The following is a 24,106-nucleotide window of genomic DNA, read 5'->3' on the forward strand; positions in this document are numbered from 1 at the left end:
CTCTTATATCACCTCGTAATCGTCAACCAGTTTTTTTTTTTGTTTAAATGGGCGTGAGGTCACTTCCGCCCCTCCGCTCCATGCGGAAGCACGCAGGCGCCCTTCTTCTTCCGGAGAGGACGTGTTCCGACGCGCCACGTGACATGAACAGCGCAGGCCGGGGGTTGCTCGCCACGTGTCTGTGCAACAGAGCGGTGGGGTTTTCATCTCGGGTTTAAAATGCTGGGTTAGTTCGGTCCTCTGCTGGAGAAGGATTCGGGTTTTATTGTTGTTTTTCTCCCGAGGGTGGTTTTTTTTTTGGGGGGGAATGGGGGTACCTGCTGGGCTGACAAGGTGAGTTTCTTTGAGTGGCCCTCTCATTTTGTATCTGTTCTTCATTGATTGTTATTGCTTGGGGTGGATCCTGCTGCCTTTCTTTCATTCACTCATTCGTTCGCTGCAGCTTCTGCTTTTCCCGCCGCCAATCATTCGAGCTGGTAAAGTGCTACAAATTGCTTGGGGTGCGTGTGGCAAGTGTGGCGTCTCTTTGCCATATATACCCCATAGTGGAAAAGCCCTGGCATCTTTAGGTAGGGTTGGGAAAGACTGCTGTCTGAAACCCTGGAGAAATTGATAGCTATGAGCTAGAATGCTAGATGAACCAAAGGGTTAGACTCTGCTTAAGGCCGCTGCCTACATTCTTGGTGTGCGTTTACTCAGAAGTAAATTCCATTTCATTGCATGGGTTTACTTCCAAAGGTTTACAATCAGTTATTTTTTCAGCTTGTTTTGGGTCAATACAAAAATGATTTGGTTTGTGGTCATAGCTTCACAGCAAAGCTATTTTTCAGCACTAGTGCAGAAATGGATCGTGCCAGCATCGTTCTTGCAGCAATAGTAGTTGGCAGTAAACTTTGTAAAGGCACACAACGATAAATTGACATTGGCATATGGAAACTTTCATTCAGGTTAGCTTGACCTTGTTGGCAGCCTGGTACTTGTTAAACTTGACTGTTCCACATGGCCTTATGCTCACCTAAGCCAGTGTTTCCCAACCTTTTTTGGGCAAAGGCACACTTGTTTCATGAAAAAAATCTCGAGGCACACCACCATTAGAAAATGTTTAAAAAATTAACTCTGTGCCTATATTGACTATATATAAAGTAACTCTCTTTAATAGGAATCAAATAAACACAAAGAAAGTATTTTATAATTACTTTATTATGAAATAGTAAGTACCGTATTTTTCGTCCCATAGGACGCTCCGTCCCATAGGACGCACCTACTTTTTTGAGGGGGGAAATAAAGGAAAATTTTTTTTCCTTTATTTCCCCCCAAAAAAACCAGGTCGGGGAACAGTGGGATGGCGGTGCTGCGCCTCCCCGCTGTCCCCCGAGCTTGTGGGGCTGGCCCATGTCTGCCTGGCGCGAGGGGCGCTCTGCTTCAGGGCGCCCCGCGCGTCCGGCGGCAGGCTACAGTCCGCAGCATGGGGAACCCTCTGTTTCAGGGCGCCCCACGCGCCCCCCGGGTGCGCAAGGCTTGCCAACACGAGCGCGGAGCACGGGGCGTCCTCCGAAGGGCGCCCCGTGCTCCGCGCTGCCAGCTGCCGCCCGCAAGCCTTGCGCTCCTGGGGGGAGATCCCCCGGGTGCGCAAGGCTGGCCAACACCAGCGCGGAGCACGGGGCGTCCTCTGGAGGGCGCCCCGTGCTCCGCGCTGCAGGCTGCTGCCCGCAAGCCTTGTGCTCCCGGGGGGAGATCCCCCGGGTGCGCAAGGCTTGCGGACACCAGCGCGGAGCACGGGGCGATGGGATGTGGGAGGGAGCTCGCTCCCCGCCCCGCGTGTGCTCGCCGCCGCCGCCCCGCCTCTCGCCGCCCGACTCGCCCGCCTCCCTCCCACGGCACACCAGCCGACGTCCCGCGGCACACTTTTGTGCCGCGGAACACCGGTTGGGAAACACTGACCTAAGCCAACTAGTTTATGCTACTTTTGCAAAGGCCTGTGAGACCCCTACAGAATCATCTTTTTAATCTTCTGTACAGTATGACCACATCTTGGAAAGTAAGGATGGTTGTACGGGGGTGGTTCAGGTATAAGTGTTTTGTGTATACATGCCAGCCCTGGAATGTGACCCCCGCACACAATGTGATCATTTGTGCTGAGTGATGGTCTGCTATGTAGCTGATCCTTTTTGCTATAGCCAGGGTTTCTGACTCCCCCAGCCCCAATAATGTAGCCCTTTCAGTAACCTGGGGGTCAGTTTATAGTCATCAGAATCACGTGATTATTTTGTCTTTGACCATGCCAAATCAGGCTGCAATTTGGGATAGAGGATTACATTCATGCTAAGCATTTTTGGGCAGGTACACAAGCCTAAGATCCACGCACAATAACTTTAAATTATGACCACCATTGCATGTCAGCTCGGCCAAGGAGTCATTAACTTGAAATTCCATAGTTGTGCATACAGGGCTAGTGATTTGATTACTTCTCTTTGAGACTCTTAGGAGTACCTGTTTTTATTTGTGTTTTATTACTTGAATTTTCTATTCTGAATTCTCATACAGGTGCTGTCTAAAGCCTTTCTAATACAAATTTTGATTACAAGGGTGGGGTGACTGATGCAGAGGCAACTCCCCAGCTGAAGTTCAGACGGATAGTAAGTTGTTTTTTCTGTTGCTTCAGCCTTCATTGATCAACCCTTTTGAACAGCAAGAAAATGGGTCCCATATGATTTATTTATTTATTAAATGTACAGTATATTCTGGCCTTCATCTGGGGATCACAGGTGATTTAGAATATAAAGAACATTAAAATACATAAGATAAGAACAATGTGTGTTTGGCTGCACATTGTTTGAATGTCCTCAAATAATAATTGCTTTGTCAGCCAGTCATAATTTTGGGGAATATTCGTTTATCCTTTACAGTTAACAACACTGAAAGAGAGAAAATGGTGAAGACACTTGTGCTTGATGGCAAGTGATGACTGATCCAGAGTACCAGGGACGGGCACAAAACACCAATGAAACCACATGTGTGTTTATTCTGCAGTGGAAAATAATATTAATTGCCTCTGTTTAATGGTCTTACATGTATTGCATTGCAAGCTATTAATCAAACTGCAATAATCTGTTTCTTACAACATTTTATTTTATTTTAACTTTGCTTCTGCCGGCAGTCACGTAATTGGTGCCAGAGAGTGGGCTGCTGGAGTCCTGGCCAGTTCCATCATCGCTCGCTTTGAAGCTCATCCATTTGCCACAGACATTTGGATCTGTTCAAGTCGATGGGGAGGCCGCAGTACTTGGAAGATGCAGCACGGCAGCTGGCAGACACTTGCCCTGCCCAAGCACGGTTTTTACTGTGGACACTCAGCAACAGAGAAGACAAAACCCAAGATTCTGTGAACCGAGTGTGTCATTACTGTTTCCAGTTTCTCCTTCCAGGTAATGTTAGGGTACGTCTAATGCCTAAAAAGAGGGTGACTCCACAGATACAAAAACTACTTAATCGGGAAGCAAAGGGCTACAAACTCAATTTAAAACAAACAAAGCTTTTGAAGAAGTACAAGGAAGCAAAGAATGTCCTGCTGGTTACCTGCAATGCATGTGGGAAAACAACAAGGCATTCTGGGAAGAGTAGAGAAGGTTTGGGCAGAAAGGCATCAGCTGGGAAGTCTTCAAACAAAACCACACCTGTCAGCCACCATCATTCTGGATCTAACAGAGGGACACCCAATTCCAGAACATCATCTGGTCAATCAACACCTCGTTCTTCCTCCAGGACTCAGAGAAACATCAAAGACCACTTTGCACAGCTGAAAAGACTGCTTCATCTTGAAGAAAATAAGAAAAGTAATAAGGGGGACCTCAAAAACTTCTTACTATCACTTTAATTTTTTTTGAAATAATTGATGTAACATAATTGCAGCTAATTAAAGGAATGCATCCCTTAAGAATGCCTGTTCCTACTTGTTAACTATAGTTTTTCATGGAGCAAAGTGCTGTGAAACTAGAGGTGCAAAGGTCTGGAAAAAACTTGGAAAAATAGGGGCAGGAACTGCCCCCCCCATCTTTCCAAAGCCTTTTTTTGTAAAAAGATTATGGAATGTTTTCTTTTTGAATGATGAATAAAACGTTTAAGAAGAACTGTTTGTATATTTACTCCCCCCCACATGATTTCCAAAAACTCCTATAACAGGAAGACCTATGTGAGAATATGTACAGTATCAGATCATTACATTTCTTGCAAGTCCTGAGTTGAAGACTGAGATTATGGGTCCATTTGCACCATTGCTTAAATCAAGTGGGAAGCAAAACTAACTGCTTAATTTTGTTTCCCACTTGTTCCATCATTATTCTCAGGAAACCTTTAATGTTCTAATGAAAGGGTGACATCTCATCTTTCTTTTAGCTTACAATATGCCTTTTCACCAACCAAAATGCTCTTAAGTAAATGTTATGGTGGCACCAGGAGACATCCCAGATTTTCGCTAACCTAGTTTGGTGAATGCCACCTCCCTCTTGCCTCCTCTGCTCTGCTCCGTATGACTCCAGACCTCATTCTTGCTTCTGGGAGAGTCCCTCTTTATTTCTTAACCCCACTTCTCCACACTTCATTAGCTCTTTCTGAAAAATCATTGCTGGTACTCCAGCTAGGCAAATAAACAAGCACACACAGAGATGCTTGTAGAGTAAGAAAAATAACAAAGTAGTTCATTGTATGAAGTAAATAACTAGGCTAGGAAAGTTTCTAGTTCTCTAACCTAACAAGCTAAAAAAAGGCAGCCGTCCTTGCTCCTTTTACTCAGGATAGCTCCCAGCTGACTTCTTGAAGTCTGTCAGTGTGAGGGTGGTACAACCTAAGACTTCTCAGTCTGAACAGAGAAAGAGCGAGGAGCCTTCATATTCCCCTGTTTAGGGAAGTTTTAAATGTTTGGTGTTTTATTGTGTTCTTAACATACTGTTGTAAGCCGCCCAGAGTGGCTGGGGAGACCTGGCCAGATGGTCGGGGTATAAGTAATATATTATTATTTTTTAATTATTTATTATATTCCTAGACTATCACTGTACCTTTATGCTGACTTCTTTGTCTTTATGCAAACCCCTCTTCTGCAAGCTGAGTTGCACCCAAACTTCCAACACACACTGTGTGTGTGTGTGTGTGTGTGTGTGTGTGAGAGAGAGAGAGAGAGAGAGGGGGGGGGGGCTTTCACGTCTCTTTCCTGTACTGACATGGGAGAAAAGCTTTGTTTCCCACTGGGATGAGGAGATGAGTACACACATGCACACCCGTGGAAGTGAGAGAAGGTGGCGATCTTTTATGCTAGAGGTGGGTAGAAAATAGATCTCTATATGTTTTGCAGTAACCAAAAAAGATTTCTGACTTCACAAGGGTTTGATAAAGGGGTCAGGAGCCTCTGACCTTCCAGGTGCTGGAGTCCCAATTCCCATTTGCCTGAGCCAGCATGAGCAAAGTTCAGGAATGGTAGGAGTTGTAGCCAAACCGTACCTAGAGGCCTGCAGGGTCATTCCCCCCTGTGTAATGGCAAGAATTTCCCCACCCCCAAATTAGGCTGCTTAAATGAATAAGGGTGGAGGGGAGGAATGTGTCTGAAAGAACTATGAGCTCAGTTCCCTGGGCCAAGATGGATGCAAAGATCCTTAATTCTGAGTGCATGTCTGCCCCTTTTGGTAAATTACTGATTTGCACAGTTCCAGGAAGTGGAACTCAAGAGTTTGGGGATAAGGGAGTTGGTTTTATAAACTAGGATTTGTGGAATTTAGGATTGAGTCGGCACACTCCTACCATGTCCTGGCTTTTTTAAAAAAACAGCTAATCTGATCACTAGATGGCACTCTGTCATCTCAAACCAGACTTGGTGCTCCAGCAGGAACAGCAAGTAACAAGTCTTCTCTAGCTTTCTGATACCACAATTGTGATGGCAAATGGGTTTTTTTTATTTATTTAAAGAGTCATAGGAGGTTTAGGATGTTCTGACAAAATCCTGACAAACTGGGAACTGCCATACTAGATGAACTCGGTTCTTTCAACTTGGTATGGGACGCCATCTTCACAGAATATGGTTAGTTCTTCCACAAAATACACAGGATGAAATGGCAGAATTCTGGTCTGTTTTACTTCAGGTGGGAGAATTGCATTGGGGAACGAAAACCTGGCGTCTTCATGTCAATTAGAGCCCACTCTCTGATGAACCACCTTACCACGTGGAGAAATATTTTTATTGTGGCAGGAGTGGAGGGCTGAAAAAAAAACCATGACGCCTCAACCTCTATGGGCTGAACTGCTCCTTGTAATTTAGGATTTCACTATCATCTCATTCTTTATAGCCTGTAGAATAGCTTCAGTATTCTGTTACCTCTACCCCCATAGAACTTGACCATCTTCTCTGGTCCATGTATGTTTTAGGACTTTCGACCTCCCTAGAGTAAATTTACCAGCCATGGGACAAGAGGGGATGCTCTTTTACAGACCAATACCTGATTAAGTTGGAATAAATGAGTATTTTTCACAATGGAGGGATGTACAAAATGGCAATTGGGATAGTTCGTACTATTTAATTCATAAATGTTCTGGATTTAGCGGTAAGCACTGAAGTGGCAAATGGCATCCAATTATTTGTAATTAAGAGAACCCAAGAAAACAGAAGAGCTCCAAAAGGATCTCTCCAAACTGAGTGAGCAGGTGAGGTTCAATGTAAGTCAGTGCAAAGCAATGCACAATAAAATCACTTCATTGGGATGTAGCATTTAACTGACCAAATACTGTCAAATGATGGGTTTTAGAGTGTTGTGTTGTACTGTTGTACTGTTTTATTGTTAGCCGCCCTGAGCCCGGCTTCGGCTGGGGAGGGCGGGATATAAATAAAATTTATTATTATTATTTTAAAATATTTTAAAAATGGGAGGTATCCAATTAACATATAATAATTTAATAACAATAATTTATTATTTATACTCCGCCCATCTGGCTGGGTTTCCAACAAAGATTAAATTCATTAAAACATCAGTCATTAAAAACTTCCCTAAACAGGGCATGCCCTGTCAATACAAGGATTTCTGCTGATGCAATAGGAATTTCCCCTGCTCCTGGCATGCACTCCCCAAATCTGCTCTGGAGAGTGGGGGGAACCTCTAGAACATATTTTAGGGGGTGCACAGGGAGAGGAGATGGGGGATATCGCGTTGTTCAGGTGGAAATCCTTGTGCTGTCAGGGCGTTACTTTGCATGCAACCCCATATGCTTTAATCATCAAATGGTGTGATACTTGGGCAGCTTTCAAAGTCAAATCAGGGAATTGTTGTGAAACAATTCAGTTTTTCAAATGTTTCCATAACTCATGGCAGCAGGAGAAGGTAAAGAGAGAAAACATCTTAATACAGGGAGATTAGCTTCTAAATTTCTGGTCCAAGGTGTCAAGATTACTCTGCTGAATTTTATCTCTTAGGCAGGGTTTCATATTTTCGTGTCACTATGTGTCACAGGGACACGGGTGGCGCTGTGGGTTAAACCACAAAGCCTAGGGCTTGCCGATCAGAAGGTCGGCAGTTTGAATCCCCGCTACAGGGTGAGCTTCCATTGCTCGGTCCCTGCTCCTGCCAACCTAGCAGTTCCAAAGCACATCAAGTAGATAAATAGGTACCGCTCTGGCGGGAAGGTAAACAGCATTTATGTGCGCTGCTCTGGTTTGTCAGAAGTGGCTTAGTCATGCTGACCAGATGACCCGGAAGCTGTACTCCGGCTCCTTCAGTCAGTAAAGTGAGATGAGCGCCGCAACTCCAGAGTCGTCCACGGCTAGACCTAACAGTCAGGGGTCCCTTTACCTTTACCTTACTGTGTGTCACAGGAGATGTGATGGGGCAGGGCTTCCCTGACCATTGGCCATGAGAGTTGAGACTCCAGCAACATCTGAAGGTTCCCCAACCCTGGTGGAAGTAAACCAGTAAGGAGCTCTTCCAGCTGATGGTGAGCAGCTTGGTTTGCTCAAATAATAGAAACCTGCCTTTCTCGTACCAGATAAATGATGAGATGTCTCCCAAAGACCTCTCAAAGAAATCTTCGTCCCATGTTTTTGATGGCATCAATATTGTTGAGAGCACTGATTTTTAAATAGCTTGCCACACTGTCTGAGTTGGGCTGCGGTTCTAATAAATGGGATTCCAGTTTCTGCCTCTGCATGTGAATGAATGTATTTTGAGAATTACACCTCTGGCAATGGAAACTTTTCTTACAGTAAGCTCTCCTGACTTCCAGTATTTTATTGGCAGTTGTGAGTCAGTGTGATCCATTGCTCCTGAACTAGAAGCAAAACATGAAAGCCCCCTTAGGATATATATGGATAAACAAGAATAAAATCCAATTATTTCTCTTCTCACCAGCTGCGCAGGCAAACAAAGCTCATCTTTACTTTAGCGTTCTGTAAATTCTAACCAAATTGTAAAAGGGCATTCTTTTTCAAAGCTTCAGTGATAGGAATTAAATTTTGATTTCAGATGCTTTGTCCCTTACTGATTGGAGAGGTAATATTATACATTTCCTACCTCTAGCAGCGAGACAGTTGTCTAACAGAGCAAAAATTGAAACAAGGGTTGTAAACTAAGCCAAACTAAGCATTCGTGAGTCTTGTTGGTTTTAGTAGGAGGACTGAATGTGTGGTAAGTGCTTTCTTCCCCTTCCCTTGAAATCAATGAGGTGAACTTTGCCTAGTTCTATCCAATGCTCAGATGCCTCTAGATCAAAATATTCAATGCTTACATATATGAATGAATAGAACTGGATTTTAGTGATCTTTTCAGTCATAGTGGCACTGTGTTCTAAATCACCAAGCCTCTTGGGCTTGCTGTCGTAAAGTTGGCAGTTTGAATCTGTACGGCGGGGTGAGCTCCCATTGCTTTGTCCCAGCTCCTGCCAACCTAGTAGTTCAAAAGCCTGCCAGTGCAAGTAGATAAATAGGTACCACTGTGGCAGGAAGGTAAACGGTGTTTCTGTTGCACCAGAAGCGGTTTAGTCATGCTGGCCACATGATCCGGAAAAGCTGTCTGGACAAACAGTGATTTCCTCGGCCTGAAAGTGGAGATGAGCACTGCACCCCATAGTCGAATTTGACTGGACTTAACCATCCAGTGGCTTTTACCTTACCTGTCCATTTCTACAAAACCATGATTTCTATATTTATATGGTTTAGGGTTGAATCCTAACAATTATTACTCAGAAGAAAGTCCCATTGAATTGAATGTGTCTTACTCCTCCCAGGTAAAGGTAAAGGTAAAGGGACCCCTGACCATTAGGTCCAGTCATGACCGACTCTGGGGTTGCGGCGCTCATCTCGCTTTATTGGCCGAGGGAGCTGGCGTACAGCTTCTGGGCATAGCTGTCAAGTGTCCCTTATTTGAAGGGACAGTCCCTTATTCCAGCGCCATGTCCCGCTGCTGTCCCTTATTGATGGATGTCCCTTAAATGTCCCTTAAATGATGTCCCTTAAATTTCAAAGGAAGCAGCTCCTCTCCTTCCCTCCCTGCTAGCCAGGGAGGAGGGAGGCTCCAACTGTGTTGCTTGGCTGTGTTGCTCACCCAATAAGAAGTCTAAGAACGACCGGGGGGGGGGTGGAGCTTGCATGCCTTGTGTGTGGCTAGTTAATGCAAGCTGAGGGGTTTTTTGAATGCTGGATGCCATTTTGTTGCACGTGCTGCTGCAAACTTTGCAGTGCAAAGCCAGGCCAGGGAGCCATCTTAAGTTGAGGCTGCATAGGCCTTGTGGTGCATGTGATTCAGATTCTATTCAGTTGAACCTCTGGTTACAAAGTTGGTTGGACAGTGTTCTCGAAGCTACCAGCGTGAGTTTGACCAGACTGCAGGAGGACAGGAAGGCTGGAGTGCCTGGAACAGGTGAGGCTGCAGGTCCCTTATTTTGGCTGCTGGTCCCTTATTTTCAAGGCTGCTGGTCCCTTATTTTCAAATCTGTTGAAAGTTGACAGCTATGCTTCTGGGTCATGTGGCCAGCATGACTAGGCCACTTCTGGCGAACCAGAGCAGTGCACGGAAACGCCGTTTACCTTCCCGCCGGAGCGGTACCTATTTATCTACTTGCACTTTGACGTTCTTTCAAACTGCTAGATTGGCAGGAGCAGGGACTGAGCAATGGGAGCTCACCCCATCGTGGGGATTTGAACCGCCGACCTTGTGATGGGCAAGTACTAGGCTCTGTGGTTTAACCCACAGCGCCACCCACGTCCCACTCCTCCCAGGTAATTGATTTAATAATAATAATAATAATAATAATAATAATAATAATAATAAATATTTATTTATACCCCGCCCATCTGGCTGGGTTTCCCACAAAACACTAAAATACAGCAACCTATTAAACATTAAAAGCTTCCCTAAACAGGGCTGCCTTCAGATGTCTTCTAAAAGTCTGGTAGTTATTTTTCTCTTTGACATCTGGTGGGAGGGCGTTCCACAGGGTGGGTGCCACTACCAAGAAAGCCCTCTGCCTGGTTCCCTGTAACTTGGCTTCTTGTAGCAAGGGAACCACCAGAAGGCCCTTGGAGCTGGACCTCAGTATCTGGGCAGAACGATGGAGGTGGAGACGCTCCTTCAGGTATACTGGGCCGAGGCCATTCAGGGCTTTAAAGGTCAGCACCAACACTTTGAATTGTGCTCGGAAACGTACTGGGAGCCAGTGTAGGTCTTTCAAGACCGGTGTTATATTGTCTTGGTGGCCACTCCCAGTCACCAGTCTAGCTGCCGCATTCTGGATTACCTTCCAGGTCACCTTCAAAGGTAGCCCCACGTAGAGCGCATTGCAGTAGTCCAAGCGAGAGATAACTAGAGCATGCACCACTCTGGCAAGACAGTCTGCGGACAGGTAGGGTCTCAGTCTGCGTACCAGATGGAGCTAATAAACAGCTGCCCTGGACACAGAATTGACCTGCGCCTCCATGGACAGCTGTGAGTCCAGAATGACTCCCAGGTTGTGCACCTGGTCCTTCAGGGGCACAGTTACCCCATTCAGGACCAGGGAGTCCTCCACATGATTGCAGCCTTGGTTTGTCCCTTCAGGATGCTTCTGGTCAGTGCTTTTTTTCTGGGGGGACGCAGGGGTATGCATACCCCTGAACATTTTGTGAATCTTTGTACTTTTGTCCATTTACTGTATTTATTTATTTATTTATTTATTTATTTTTCCTGATTTGAACCATAAAATGGTGATTTTCTTGAGTCAAAATGAGAGTACCTTTTTTTTTTTTTTTAAAAAAAAAAGAGCACTGCTTCTGGCTTTCTGCTATATGTTACAAGGCATCGTTTATCTAATTAATTGCAATTTTTGCCTGAGTCAGTCTGGCATGACATCTTACAAGTTACAAATATTAATATCATTAAAACACACACAATGGTCCACAAATTTTGGCTCGCATTTGACTCCTTGAAGGGGAAGGATGAGGTCTTTGAGGTTCAGTATGATGTCAGGGAGAGCTCCCCATTTCTAAGCCTGCAGAAAACTTCAGAGAAGTTTGAAAACCTACAAGACATCTTCCAAACCTCCCTGAGGTCAAGGAATTCCCTCCCCACTTTTCTCCAGGCTTGGAAGAAGGCTGGATGAATTTCCCCAACTGTGGGATGTCTTTTTGGAAAATAAGCTTGCTGCTGTCTTAACTTTTCTGAAGTTAAGCATGTTTTGGGAGATTCCCCTGCCCTGTTCTGATCTCATGAGAAGGGTGGAAGTGAGTGTCATAGCCTCTGGGGTCTTGGCTAATGGCTTCAAGGAACAGGGCGAGTCCTGCCTTTATTGGTGAAGGATCTCAATGCAAGAAGCAAAACTCATCAGAGAACAGGTTGTTCCTAGCAGAGGGAAGGAGAATATTAATTCTCAAGTCCCTTCCAAATCCTATTGAACAGCCAGAAGATTCTGCAAAATATAAAAAGCAGCAAAAGAAGGGTGTGCTCACATATAGCTGCTTACAGAAATTCAAACTTGTTAACAGTGAAAATGAAACGATCCCTAAGTGAATGACATTTATTTGGCCTCTGCAGTGTGCTAATGCAGTTTAAAAATATCTATTGATACTTACTCAAAAATATACAGAAGTTCATGCCCATTACAAAGTATCTTTTTTATAATACACTGAAATAAAACAGCTGCTTAATCTAAAAAAGAACAAGGGCAGAAAGAAGAAAATGAAAAGACTGAAAGAGAGAGAAAGCAAAATATGAGGAGAGAGAAAGGATTAAAGAAAGATAAGAAGACTTCTGGTTCTCTGTCCTGCAGCTAAATATAGTATTCAAACTTGTTAAAATCCAACCATTCTCTCTTCTGTAAACCAGTATTTTATTCAATTTTCAAATCCTAATATTACAAGTTAATTTTCTCATTTATGCAAGAAATCCATACAAAGTTTCCAGTCCCAACTAGGACAAATTCATTTTCAGTGAATTTGGACCAGGCCCAGCTCTGCCAATAAAGCCCAAGAAAATACGCAAGTCAGATATCTAATGAGCAGGGCCATCAAAAATCTGGATTAACTACCATAGTAACAGGTCTGTCTGCCAACAATGTCTTCTGCTTTTTATCCAGATTCTTTCTTTTTTTTTTTTTTTTTAGCTCTGCTAAAACAATTTTTGGCTAATTCATTCTACAGCCCTGGCAATCAGTGACAAATATGGTGCAAAACATGAACTGAAATGAGGGCAGGAAGAACTCTGCAGGTCATTTCCCCTAGAAAGCCCTGGAAACCGATGAAACGAACCTGGGCAAAACTTGCCCCATGTTCTGCAGAATCTCAGCTTGAGGGTATTTTGAAAATAAACAAATAAATAAACCCGTACTGCGTTTTTAGAGATTAGCGAGACAGAACTAGATTAGTGAGAAAGTGCAGGATAAGGGAAAGCAGCCAACTTGCATGGTTGGATTTTTTCTTTTAATGTGTGTTTTCCCTCGCAGAATTCAACAGTAGCTGTTTCATTTCTAGTGAAGCAACTGTTGTGCTTAATTTGTATTGCAAAGGGCACAAGCAAAGGAAAGGCTTTTTCTGTCTTAATTGTTCCCATGGCTGGATTATTCACCACCAACTGTATTCATGAAAAGATGTCCTGCTTTAAAGTAGATAGTTCTCTTATTTCTAGGGCTGCCAAGTGTCCTCTATTTCAAGGGATCTCTTATCCCAGTGGTGTCCAAACTTTTTTCAAAGAGGGCCAGATTTGATGAAGTGAAGGGCCAACCAAAGTTAACCTTTTTTTAGGATTGAAGTTGTTGAGGTTTTTTTAGGATTTTACCCACAGGGGCCGGATTAAACCTTAACCCAACCGGTGGGCTGGATTAGACCCCCAAAATGGACTTTGGACATGCCTGTCTTAGCCCAAGATAGAGGACCATAAGAAGGAAGAACAGGGGCCTCGCCATTGCCCATTGGTGGGGGGAAAGGTGGAAAATGTGAAAATAGACTTCTGCCTTTCTCCACCAGGAAAGATTACTGTGCCATGGCCATGCACGCTACTTCAAGATAATGTAGCTTTATAGGATTCACCTTTGCATCTAAACTCAGAAAGATTTATTTGGGGGAGCCAAAAGAGTACAGTTATGCAGAGCTTTGTATGAGCAAAAGTAGCTGTTATAGGAAAAATACTGCTCCTTTATCCCTTATGATTCTGTAGGGGTCTCACAGGTCTTTGCAAGAGTAGCATAAACTAGTTGGCTTAGATGAGCATAAGGCCATGTGGAAAAGTCAAGTTTAACAAGTACCAGGCTGCCAACAAAGTCAAGCTAACCAGAACCAAAGTTTCCATATGCCAATGTCAATTTATCATTGTGTGCCTTTACAAAGTTTACTGCCAACTGCTATTGCTGCAAGAACGATGCTGGCACGATCCATTTCTGCACTAGTGCTGAAAAATAGCTTTGTTGTGAAGTTATGACCACAAACCAAATCATTTTTGTACTGACCCAAAATAAGCTGAAAAAATAATTGATTGTACAGAGTACTGTGTTATAAGAAAAATACTGCTCCTTTATCCCTTATGGGGTATCCAAGAGCCCATATAGAGTCCTTATGTAGGTTCTCTATTGGTAGGAGAAAATAACAGAGGCCAACCAGAGAATATTGAGAAGCAAAGCAGCTAGTAAGCTTGATCTTTATTAAACTGTTGCAACAGGGTCCCCCACTCCCTCCATGCAGGGAGGGAGGAGAGGAACCCCGAACAATGGTGTGCAAGCTCTTATATAGACTTTTGAAATTGCCTCCCCTGTAGCTCAAGACTACCTCCCAAAACAACATATATACATCACAGGGGGGCGGTCTACAGCAGAATACCTGTCTGTCAGGATAGTCTGGCCATTCTTTTGTGATGGTAAATACTTTAGTTCCGGAATCTCTTACATATATTGATAGTTTGCTCAGCTTAACAGATACTGGCCAGACTGTATTTGCAAAGGGAGGTGTAAGCCCCTACAGTCCAAAGACAACTGGACAGCTTTTCCCATTTCCTTCCTCCTTGCAGCGAAATATTTGAAGTCAATTTGGGGGAGTCAAAAATGGCTTCAGGATTGCTGTCCTGTACTGTTTCAGACATTACACTTATGCATGTGTGTTTGCCTTGTACATTTATGAACATTTATTCTCTCTCTCTATATATATATATATAAGACCTTTGAATTCCTATAACAGTAGTTGTTTTAGAAATTAGTTAATTAAACTGAAATAAATAGGCTTCAGGAAAACTCCACAGAGGCAGTGACCGCGGACAGGAAAAACAAGGATTTCTGTTTTTTTACAGGAATGGCCATGACGCTACTGCTGCAGTGCTGGAAAGGTATAGATGTTTTAATTCTATAGATACTCTACAGTGGCTTTTTCTCCCTCTGCATGTCAGTCATGTTCTGCTGAACTAGCTAGCTGACACAGCACTTTCTGAACACTGCATGCATCAGAAAAGAAGTTCTTTGTCTTTTCCGTTGGGGACACAATAGGGGACAGTCAAATGACAGGTTGGGGGGGGGAATAGCATCCTTTTTTACTGGAGGAAATGGAGGAGAGGCTCACACAAGGTGCTTTGTATGAAAATCAAGTGTTTCACCACATGTTATGACCCGCAGCACCAACCACATTCATCACCATATGCTGATGTGGGAATCACAAACCATCAATTGCCCTGCAGGGCACAATTGTTCAGTGCACTGGGCTACCTTAACCTGCCTAGAGACAGCCGAGGCTGTAATGTGTTATCGACGAATCTGTCATGGTGGCTTCTCAAAGTTCCAGTCAGTTTTGTTCACCACATTTTGGCCACTGGTTTGCCATTTTTCAAACTCCTCATGAAAGATTGTCAGCATACTTGTGTGCATTTCTCCTGATATACATACATTATAATGCATTTGTTCCTAATAAACAGATTTCTAAGTTATTTTCACTCAGTTATGACTTTTTCTGTATGTACACATTTTTTTGATTGAAGAATTGCTTCACAAAATTTGGAGAAGTGTGGCTATTGATGGATAGAGGTAAAGGGACCCCTGACCACTAGGTCCAGTCGTGACCGACTCTGGGGTTGCAGCGCTCATCTTGCTTTATTGGCCGAGGGAGCCGGCGTACAGCTTCCGGATTATGTGACCAGCATGACTAAGCCGCTTCTGGTGAACCAGAGCAGCACACAGAAACACCGTTTACTTTCCTGCCAGAGCGGTACCTATTTATCTACTTGCACTTTGACGTGCTTTCGAACTGCTAGCTTGGCAGGAGCAGGGACAAAGCAACAGGAGCTAACCCCATTGTGGGGATTTGAACCGCCGACCTTCCGATTGGCAAGTCCTAGGCTCTGTGGTTTAACCCACAGCTCCACCCACGTCCCTTTATTGATGGATAGCTGACATCATTAATTATTATTATTTGTTGAATTTATATACCACCCTATACCCAGAGGTCTTAGAGCAGTTCACAGAATAAAATCAAGATATAAAACTACAAAATACTTAATAAAAATAAAAACAACCCAATAGCTTCCCCAACCCAATAGCCCCCCTTAAGTTTATTGGTTTGGGAAGGGCAAATTAGGCAAATTAGCATTAAAATGTGAACAGAAGTAGATTTCTCTCCTATCCCTAGTCACAACTGTTTGTGTACATGCACAGGTGGGAGGGATAAGTGATAAGTGATAGACAGGTTTTCCTTCTTCCTCTGTTTGCTGCAGGCTATGTGTGCAGTCTCGGTGTAGCCTCAGTAGCAAATGCTTAGCCTGTGTCTGAACCAGAGCAAATCTTCAGCTTGCTTGTATATCAGCAAACAACCTGATAATGATGATAATATGATGCTAAGCGCCTACAGGTAACAAATCCAAGATCTTGCCTGGAAAACTGGTCTACAGAAATGTGAGATGGGGAATGAAAGGCGAGGGACGAAACAAATGTCCCACAATAAAACTGCACAGCGACAGGTGAGACTGATGGGTCAACGGCTGCACTATCAGAGAAGCGTAATAGTCTTAACAGAGTGTGACTTTCTCTGTTTTCGCTCCTGGGTCGCATCAAAGAGAGCTGACAGTGTAGAAGATTTTGCTGACAGTTCGAAAACTGGAGGAAAGCCACCTTCTTTAGCCTACAGTTGCTTGACTATTACACTAGGGGGAGGTATGGGCACAGAATAATACACCCAGGAAAACATCAGCATCTGCCTGCACCACCACCACAGTGGCAATGCAGACTGCAACAGGTAAAGCTTATACTAATTTTGCACAGCTTTTTTTGAAAAAATGACATTTTTGGTTACAGAGCTTTTTCTTATTTGCAGCCACCCAATTAAAAAAAGTAAAATTATTTTGTCTGTGTGCTGCCCTTTTGTGTGTTGGCATCCACCCAGAGGGTTTAGGGATGGTTCGGAGTTGTGTGATGCTTACAGATAGCACAAAATGAGATGTGACTCATTGCATGGTTGTTCCTTCTGTACCGAAAAGCAGTCACATGGGGGAGGCTGATCTAGAAGGAGATCAGGACTGCAGCATGCCAGGTGTGGGGAGATCATTAGCTCCCACTACGGTCCTGATTTGGGCTGGGATGCAGGGGGACATGGCTGCTGTTCAGCCCAAGAAAATAGCAGCTATGTCCCATCCCCTCTGCCAGTCTGGATCGAGGCTATGGTGGGGGCAAAGGGTTCAATCCAAAATTATCCTAATCCACTCCCAATCCAGATTGTCCCCTTCCCTGCCGCTACAATTAATAAAGAAGGGGGGGGGGACCAAGCAAAGGACATGTGCACATGATTAATGTCATATGTCTCATTTCACTCATAGAACACAGTTTGGCTTTTTTTATATATAAACTAGCAACAGCAGTAGAATCGGCATAGACATATTTGTGTAGCTTTGGGCCGGTTCTCTTTGGAGTGTTGTACTTTCTATCTTTCAGTTTCTGAAGCGTCGTTCTATTCTTCCACCATTCTGGTGGTGTTCATACTATGCCCTGTGTGATTCTTAGTTTTTACTCCAAATGCTGAAGCCCCTACTGGCCACACACACTCGGGCAGCCATGCTGCTTTGGCATCAGCAGGCAGGATCCGTTCAGTGCTCCAGATGTGCTTCTCCATGCCAGCAGGAACCCTGGCTGATCTGGGTTCTCACTCATGTGGAAGAGTCCCGATGTCCATGCACCTGTTTGTACACAGGGCTCCTGTCCATCAATGCTGAAGGCATATACCTGGGCTTGACCAGCAGGTGGCATCCTGCTCTTCCCTTATGTGTTTGATAAATGGGCAGGGCACGCTCTGAACACACAGGAGCATAGGATGCTGCTATAATAATAATAATAATAATAATAATAATAATAATAATAATAATAATAATAATAATAATATATTTGTATCCCGCCCTCCCCGGCCAAAGCCGGGCTCAGAGCGGCTAACAATAAGTAAAAATAGCATAGTGTACATAAAATCACACAGTCAGTTAATTAAAATACATTCTAAAATCAATTCAGAATCAAATCAAGGGAGGCCATCTAGCACAGCATCGTCTCTACTGACTGGCAAGGGCACTGCAGGGTTTCAGACAGGGGACATGACCATCTCTACCTGGAGATGCCAGAATTGGAAATTGGGACCTTCGTCATGCAAAGTGGATGCTCTGCCACTGAGCTACTGCTCTTCCTATACAGCCACACCTGAGAATAATTAAGACATAGGCCAAAGCTATTTTTTTTTGGGGGGGGGGGTTATTGGGTTGTTGGTATTATTTTTATTATGCATTTTGTGATTTTATGTTGTGAACTGCCCAAGGCCTGCGGGTAGTAGTAGTAGTAGTAATAATAATAATAATAATAATAATAATCTGATGGAGTCATCCAAGGACCAGATAAATTTAGTCCAAACCTTGATGAAATCCTGAGGGCACCCATTTACTCTTTCTTATAATAGAGCCTTTGCGCAGGCTTTGCTGTGCACAGCCTTTGCTGTAAGTTGGCTCTGTGAATTGGAGTAGGGAGGGCCAACTGAGCAGGCACTGAGCTTTCCTGTCAACCCAGCCTTATGCAGAAGTAAGTCTTGCTGAATTCAGTAGGGTTTGTTCCAAAGTCAATGTGGTCTTAGGCTGCAGTTTTATGCCAGCTTCCCTGGGAGCAAACCCACTTGAACTCAGTGGAACAGAACGTCTGAGTTGCCACATATAAAGTTGCATTGCCCATCCTTAAAAATGGTTATCTGTTTTTTTCAGCAGTAGAACTTTTTTAAAGAAAATACCAGCCAAACACTGGAAATTGAGAACCCCCATACAAATGATGACAGGCTGTGAGCCATAACATGACATTATTACACCACACATAGCCTCATAAGAGATATTTAAATATTCTTCATTCAACTAAATCTTTGGGAAAGTTCATTCAAGGCATACAATGAAGCATTTGTCTCTTGCAGTTGAACCAGTCACAGAAGGTTTATGGGAAACATTTAGAAAAACACTCATTAAAGCAAAGACAATCTGAAATGGGAATGAAGGACAACAATGCATCAAAGAAACCATACATACATACAAAGAGTCCCTAGATTTATAGACATCAGAGGACAAAGCTGACAAAGGAGGTTTGTGTAAGATGAGGAGTTACATCACTTCCTCTTTTGAAAAGCAACCCGTAGCCTTGGGATGAATCTCCTTCAAGCTGGCAACAAAAAGAAAGAAAGAACTTTACATTCCACTGCTGCATATTGGAAAGAGTTGCATAGAAATAACTAATACCAGAGGAATATTTAGCAGGAGTGGATGGATTTAAATGACAGCTTGTTCATGACATATGAATGGGTATTTGTCCCGTCACCTATGGGGTCCCCAATCTGTGCCTGTTTGGCAAACTAAGAAGCTATCTTGAACACCACAAAATATCCATTTCACAGACAAAAAACTGATGATGCTAATAACTCTATCCCTACCCCAAATAGGGAAAATACCTACAAATGTCCTCAAACAAAATAAAACAGACAAAGAAAGCAGGCAGCGCCTTTCTGCACAAGAGTAAACAACCACCAAGCAAATAACCTCCTCAAAACCAAAAGCAAAAATAACAACCACCATTTAATTTTTAAATAGATAAAACTTGGGAGGGTCAGGGAGTCTTAGCAGGCACCGAGGAAAGTGTCTGAGGATATATGGGTGCCACACTGGGACCCCAGATTTATAATAAGCATAGTACTTTAATGTCAAAAATTTAGAAAGTGTCAAAACACTTTCCCCCATACTCCTGAGAGCTCTGAGCTCCATGCATTTAGTATTATTGCATGTATTACTTTTTTGTTATTTTATTGTTATCCTTTGCTTTATTTATTCATTCTTTAAATATGCATGCACACAGAACCTTCAGTGTATATATAATGTCTTTCTGAGTTATGTGGGAAAAAGAGAGTTCTTCGCCCCCAAGGAGCTTACAGTCTGGGCAATGGGGGAACGAATATAGTGAGGGAGGAAGAGTCAAGGAGGAGGAGGAGGAAGGAAGACTGATGGGCCAATGCAGCTGCTTGGTTGCAGCTGGGAATGATAAAGGGGGAAGCTGCCAAAGAACAGGTGAGTTTTGAGAAGGACTCCGAAGAAAGAGAGAGCGACAGGAGCAGTTTGCTCTGTGGGGATGGAGCCCTCTGGTGGCAGCATTACTGCCATTTACTGGGAGAGAGAACTTAAAAGGTAAGCACATGGAGCTTGCGCTGGTTATGAAAAGGGATGTGACTCCAGAGGAGAGTTGTGAATAGGTGTGGACAACAAGAGGTTGAGAATTGTGGCAGCAGAGTTTTGGATAGAGATGAAAGGAATGGAGTGTGAAGGAGAAAGATTGAGTAGTCCGGACAGAAGATCAGATCACAAACCAAGGTTTGCTTGAGGGAACAAAGAGGAATGGGTATTGTTGCTGCTGCAGGGTTTTACAAAGTGAAATGGAATGATTTGATAACGGCAAGGAGGCATCAGTGGCTGTGATGCTGACAGGTATGGTGGGGGATCAAGGAGTGGGAGGTGTGGGATGAAAAACAAGCAGCTCAGTCTTGGACATCTTGAGTATGCAATGGTGCCAGATGCCAGCCTACTACCTACCTGCTGTGGTTAACACTTCCACTGCCCACCTGGCTGCTGTGGAGCACTGCCTGTGCTACTAGGTGGCACTGCAGAAAAACCATCTGGAGCCCCAGCAATTGGTCAGGTGCCTATGTTGTTGTTTAGTTGTTTAGTCGTGTCCGACTCTTCGTGACCCCGTGGACCAGAGCACGCCAGGCACTCCTGTCTTCCACTGACTCCTGCAATTTGGTCAAGTTTGGTCAGGTGCCTGTAGGTCAGTGGAAAAGGAGAAATCAAGACAGGAACAGTAGCAAGACAAAGCAATTGACTCTGATGATTTAGCAGGAAGACAAACATTTTATTACTATGAACGCAGCTATATTTCAGCCTCACATCTTCTTCACCTGCACATCAATGCTTCTTCCCCCCCCCCAAACTCCTCCGAGTTATAGCCCCCTTTTTACAGATGGAGTTGCCTGTCAGCAGAGCTGGCCTACTCATAAAGTAAGGTGAGGAGATCTGCCTTAGGCAGCAGAATCCAATATAGATCTTTATTCTGCTCCTGTTTGTTCCCAATGTAGATCTTCATTCACCTCTTCCTCCCTGGTAGAGCGGGGGGCGGGGAGGCATTTTGTAGTCTGCCTCAGGTGCCAAAAAAACAAAAACAAAATAAAAACAAACAAAATGTCTTTGGCTGGCCCTACCTTGTTAGCCCAGGTGAAATATATAACTCAACCGTTGTATTTGTTTCATTTTTATCCTATCCTTTCTTCAAGAAGTCCTCTAGGCTAAGAAGCTACCTCTCCCCACCGCTTATAAGAATACTTGTGATATAGGTCAGGCTGAAATAGTGACCCAGAGAGTTTAATGTGTCAACAGGAATTGGAACCCAGGTCTCTCTCAAGTGAAAGCCCAATATTGTATCTGCTTGACCACACTGGCTTACATTGGATTGTTGTGGAAAATAAAGCTTTTGTGCATTACCTCTGCTAAGAAGACCTTCAGTAAAGATTAAGCACTCAAGCTTTATTTAGAACCTGGCTCCGTAATCCTCTTGCCATTCCACCCCTCACTCAGTTGTGTTATAGACCCCTGCACTGCCTAAGAACCTGCAGCAGAATTGTGAAAAGAACGAAAATATTCAGTTCAGATTCAGAGCGCTCTGTGTGTGAGTCAACATGTATTCATGTGTATGTTTAGCTAACTGAAAATGAGAAAAAAATTGATTTCATATTTAAGCAATTCTCCTTAAATAAACAGGGCTATTGTTTTGTTTTTGTTTTTGTTTTTATTGTGTATTTTGTGTTTTCTTTATCTTGTATCTTCATGTTGTGAACCACCCTGAGAGCTATGAATGAAGGGCAGTCTAAAATTTTAAATAATAATATCAAGTTTTCACCTTAACCAGAAACCTCTCCTGCAGCATTTTATAAGGGCACTCATAGAGAAGCAATAGCAGAATTAAAAACTGAGATGTGTATGAAGCGTCTTCACAGTTCAGAGGTGGGCAGGCTACATCAGTGTGCTGCTTCAGGGAATTGAAAGCCCACCAGTGCCTAATGGCACTTGCTAAGAAAGCAGGTACTCAGCTCCATACTGATGGTGTTCCAAGCTCTAGATGGCTGACAACGTCAACCTGACATTGGCTAGAAAGGAAAGCTGGAAGGCTCCTGTGCATGAGTTCCTTCAGGGCTGCAAATTCAGAGGACGTGACTGTGATGACTCACTATGTGTTTTCCCAGTTTACTGCACTGGCCTTCTGTTGGTTCCACCTGCTGCTTGTTTTTCACTCCACTCCTTTTCATTTGAGTTAGTACAAAAGTATCAGATGATCCTCACACTAACTTAGATCTATATATGAGCTATATATCTATATATGCCATCTCGGAAGCAAGCCACCTTGCGTTTCAGCAGGGTTTGCTCCCAAGGAAGTGGGAACAGCCCTCAGTAAGCTTTACTGGCAACTTAAGCCCTGTTGGATCAGACCAAATGCCCATCTAGTCCAGCATCCAGTTCTCAAAGGGACCAACCAGCTTCCTCTGGGAACCCCACAAGCAGGATCTGAGCCCAAGAGCACTCAACCCACTTGTGTTCTCCAGCAATTGGTATTTAGAGACTTTCACACTCTGATAGTGGAGGTAGTACACAGCCATCATGGCTGGAAGCTATTGATAGCCTTATGCTCCACAAATAAGGTCTGCTTCTGCAGATAAAGACATGAGCTTCAGAGGTGTCCATGTTTAATTAGAACTGTAGAATTCAAAAACCAATGTAGGAAGAAGGCTGCAGGCAGAGGTATAGTATGAAGTACATTCCAGAGGCAATAAAGATGGCTGCTGTGTTCTGCTTTTCACCATCAGATCCTGAGGGTGAATTTGGCTACATCTGTCCAGAAATCTGATCCCCTTTCTTTCGTTCCCATTACCAGGCTATGAGGTGCTGAATAAAGGGTACCGTTGTTCCTTTTGTATATTCCTCCTCTATTATTCAGGACCTTTATTCATACCACCTTTCTGAAAGGAACTCAAAGAACTTTGCTTGTGTATAGGACTCTATGGGGCAGATTAGGGTATACAGTGGTACCTCGGGTTAAGAACTTAATTTGTTCTGGAGGTCTGTTCTTAACCTGAAACTGTTCTTAACCTGAAGCATCACTTTAGCTAATGGAGCCTCCTGCTGCTGCCACGCTGCTGGGGCACGATTTCTGTTCTCATTCTGAAGCAAAGTTCTTAACCCAAGGTACTATTTCTGGGTTAGCGGAGTCTGTAACCTGAAGAGTCTGTAACCTGAAGCGTCTGTAACCTGAGGTACCACTGTAATGTAACCTATTGCCCTGCAGGTTTGTCATTCCAAGACTGTTTCAACAAGTATGCCACCTATTTGACGGCTTCGGTGGCATCACAGGACTTTCACCAGTTGCAGTCTTTCCTGGACAGAGTTCATGGGCCGCTCTTGTCTGTGCTCTTCACTCTCGTAACCTCTACATTAAGAGTACTACAGTGCATTGTGTGCCTTTGGAAGACTTATTGGGAACTTCATTTAGTTCAAAATTCAGCAGCTAGGTTATTAACTGGGTTATTAACTGGTATGAAACAAATAAACACTACTGGCCACTCATCTGTTTCTGGGAACAATCCAGAGTGATGGTGCTTTCCATGGAAGCCAACTTACAACAGAAAAGCCTAAGCTGCTTGGGATCTGGGTACCTAAGGACCACCTTTTGTCACATCAGCCTGGCTGACCACTTTGTTTGTCATCAGAGACAGTCCTCTCAATTCCCCCACCTGCATCTGAAATTAGCTGTGGTAAGAGAGGAGGCTAGGACCTAAATCAATGGCTTCAGGTTACAAGAAAGAAGATTGCAATTAAACATCAGGAAGAACTTTCTCACAGCAAGAGCTATTTCAACAGTGGAACAGATTCCTATGAGAGGTGGTGGACTCTCCTTCCTTGGAGGTTTTTAAGCAGAGGTTGGAGGTTAAGGTTAAGAGGTTAAGCAGAGCTACCTGTCATGGATGCTTCAGTTGAGATTCCTGTGCTGCATGAGGTTGGACTAGATGACCCTTGGGGTCCCTTCCAACTCTACAATTCTACGATTCCCA

General features: G+C 43.8%; 2 protein-coding genes across 2 annotated transcripts in view; both read left to right on the plus strand.

The window, feature by feature from the left end:
• The window catches only part of GTF2H1 (general transcription factor IIH subunit 1), a gene marked incomplete at its 5' end in the record, with an annotated part of 330,296 nt that overhangs the window by 119,046 nt on the left and 187,144 nt on the right, over positions 1-24,106 (plus strand). The window lies entirely within an intron of this gene.
• Positions 2,545-4,127, plus strand: RMP24 (ribonuclease MRP subunit p24). The gene is made up of 2 exons (XM_081842306.1): positions 2,545-2,640; positions 3,158-4,127. Exon 2 carries the CDS (start codon positions 3,266-3,268, stop codon positions 3,872-3,874), a length of 609 nt encoding a protein of 202 aa, XP_081698432.1. The 5' UTR covers positions 2,545-2,640; positions 3,158-3,265; the 3' UTR covers positions 3,875-4,127.

The sequence above is a fragment of the Podarcis erhardii genome, assembly GCF_964252035.2.
Source record: "Podarcis erhardii genome assembly, chromosome: 1".
NCBI lineage: Eukaryota > Metazoa > Chordata > Lepidosauria > Squamata > Lacertidae > Podarcis > Podarcis erhardii.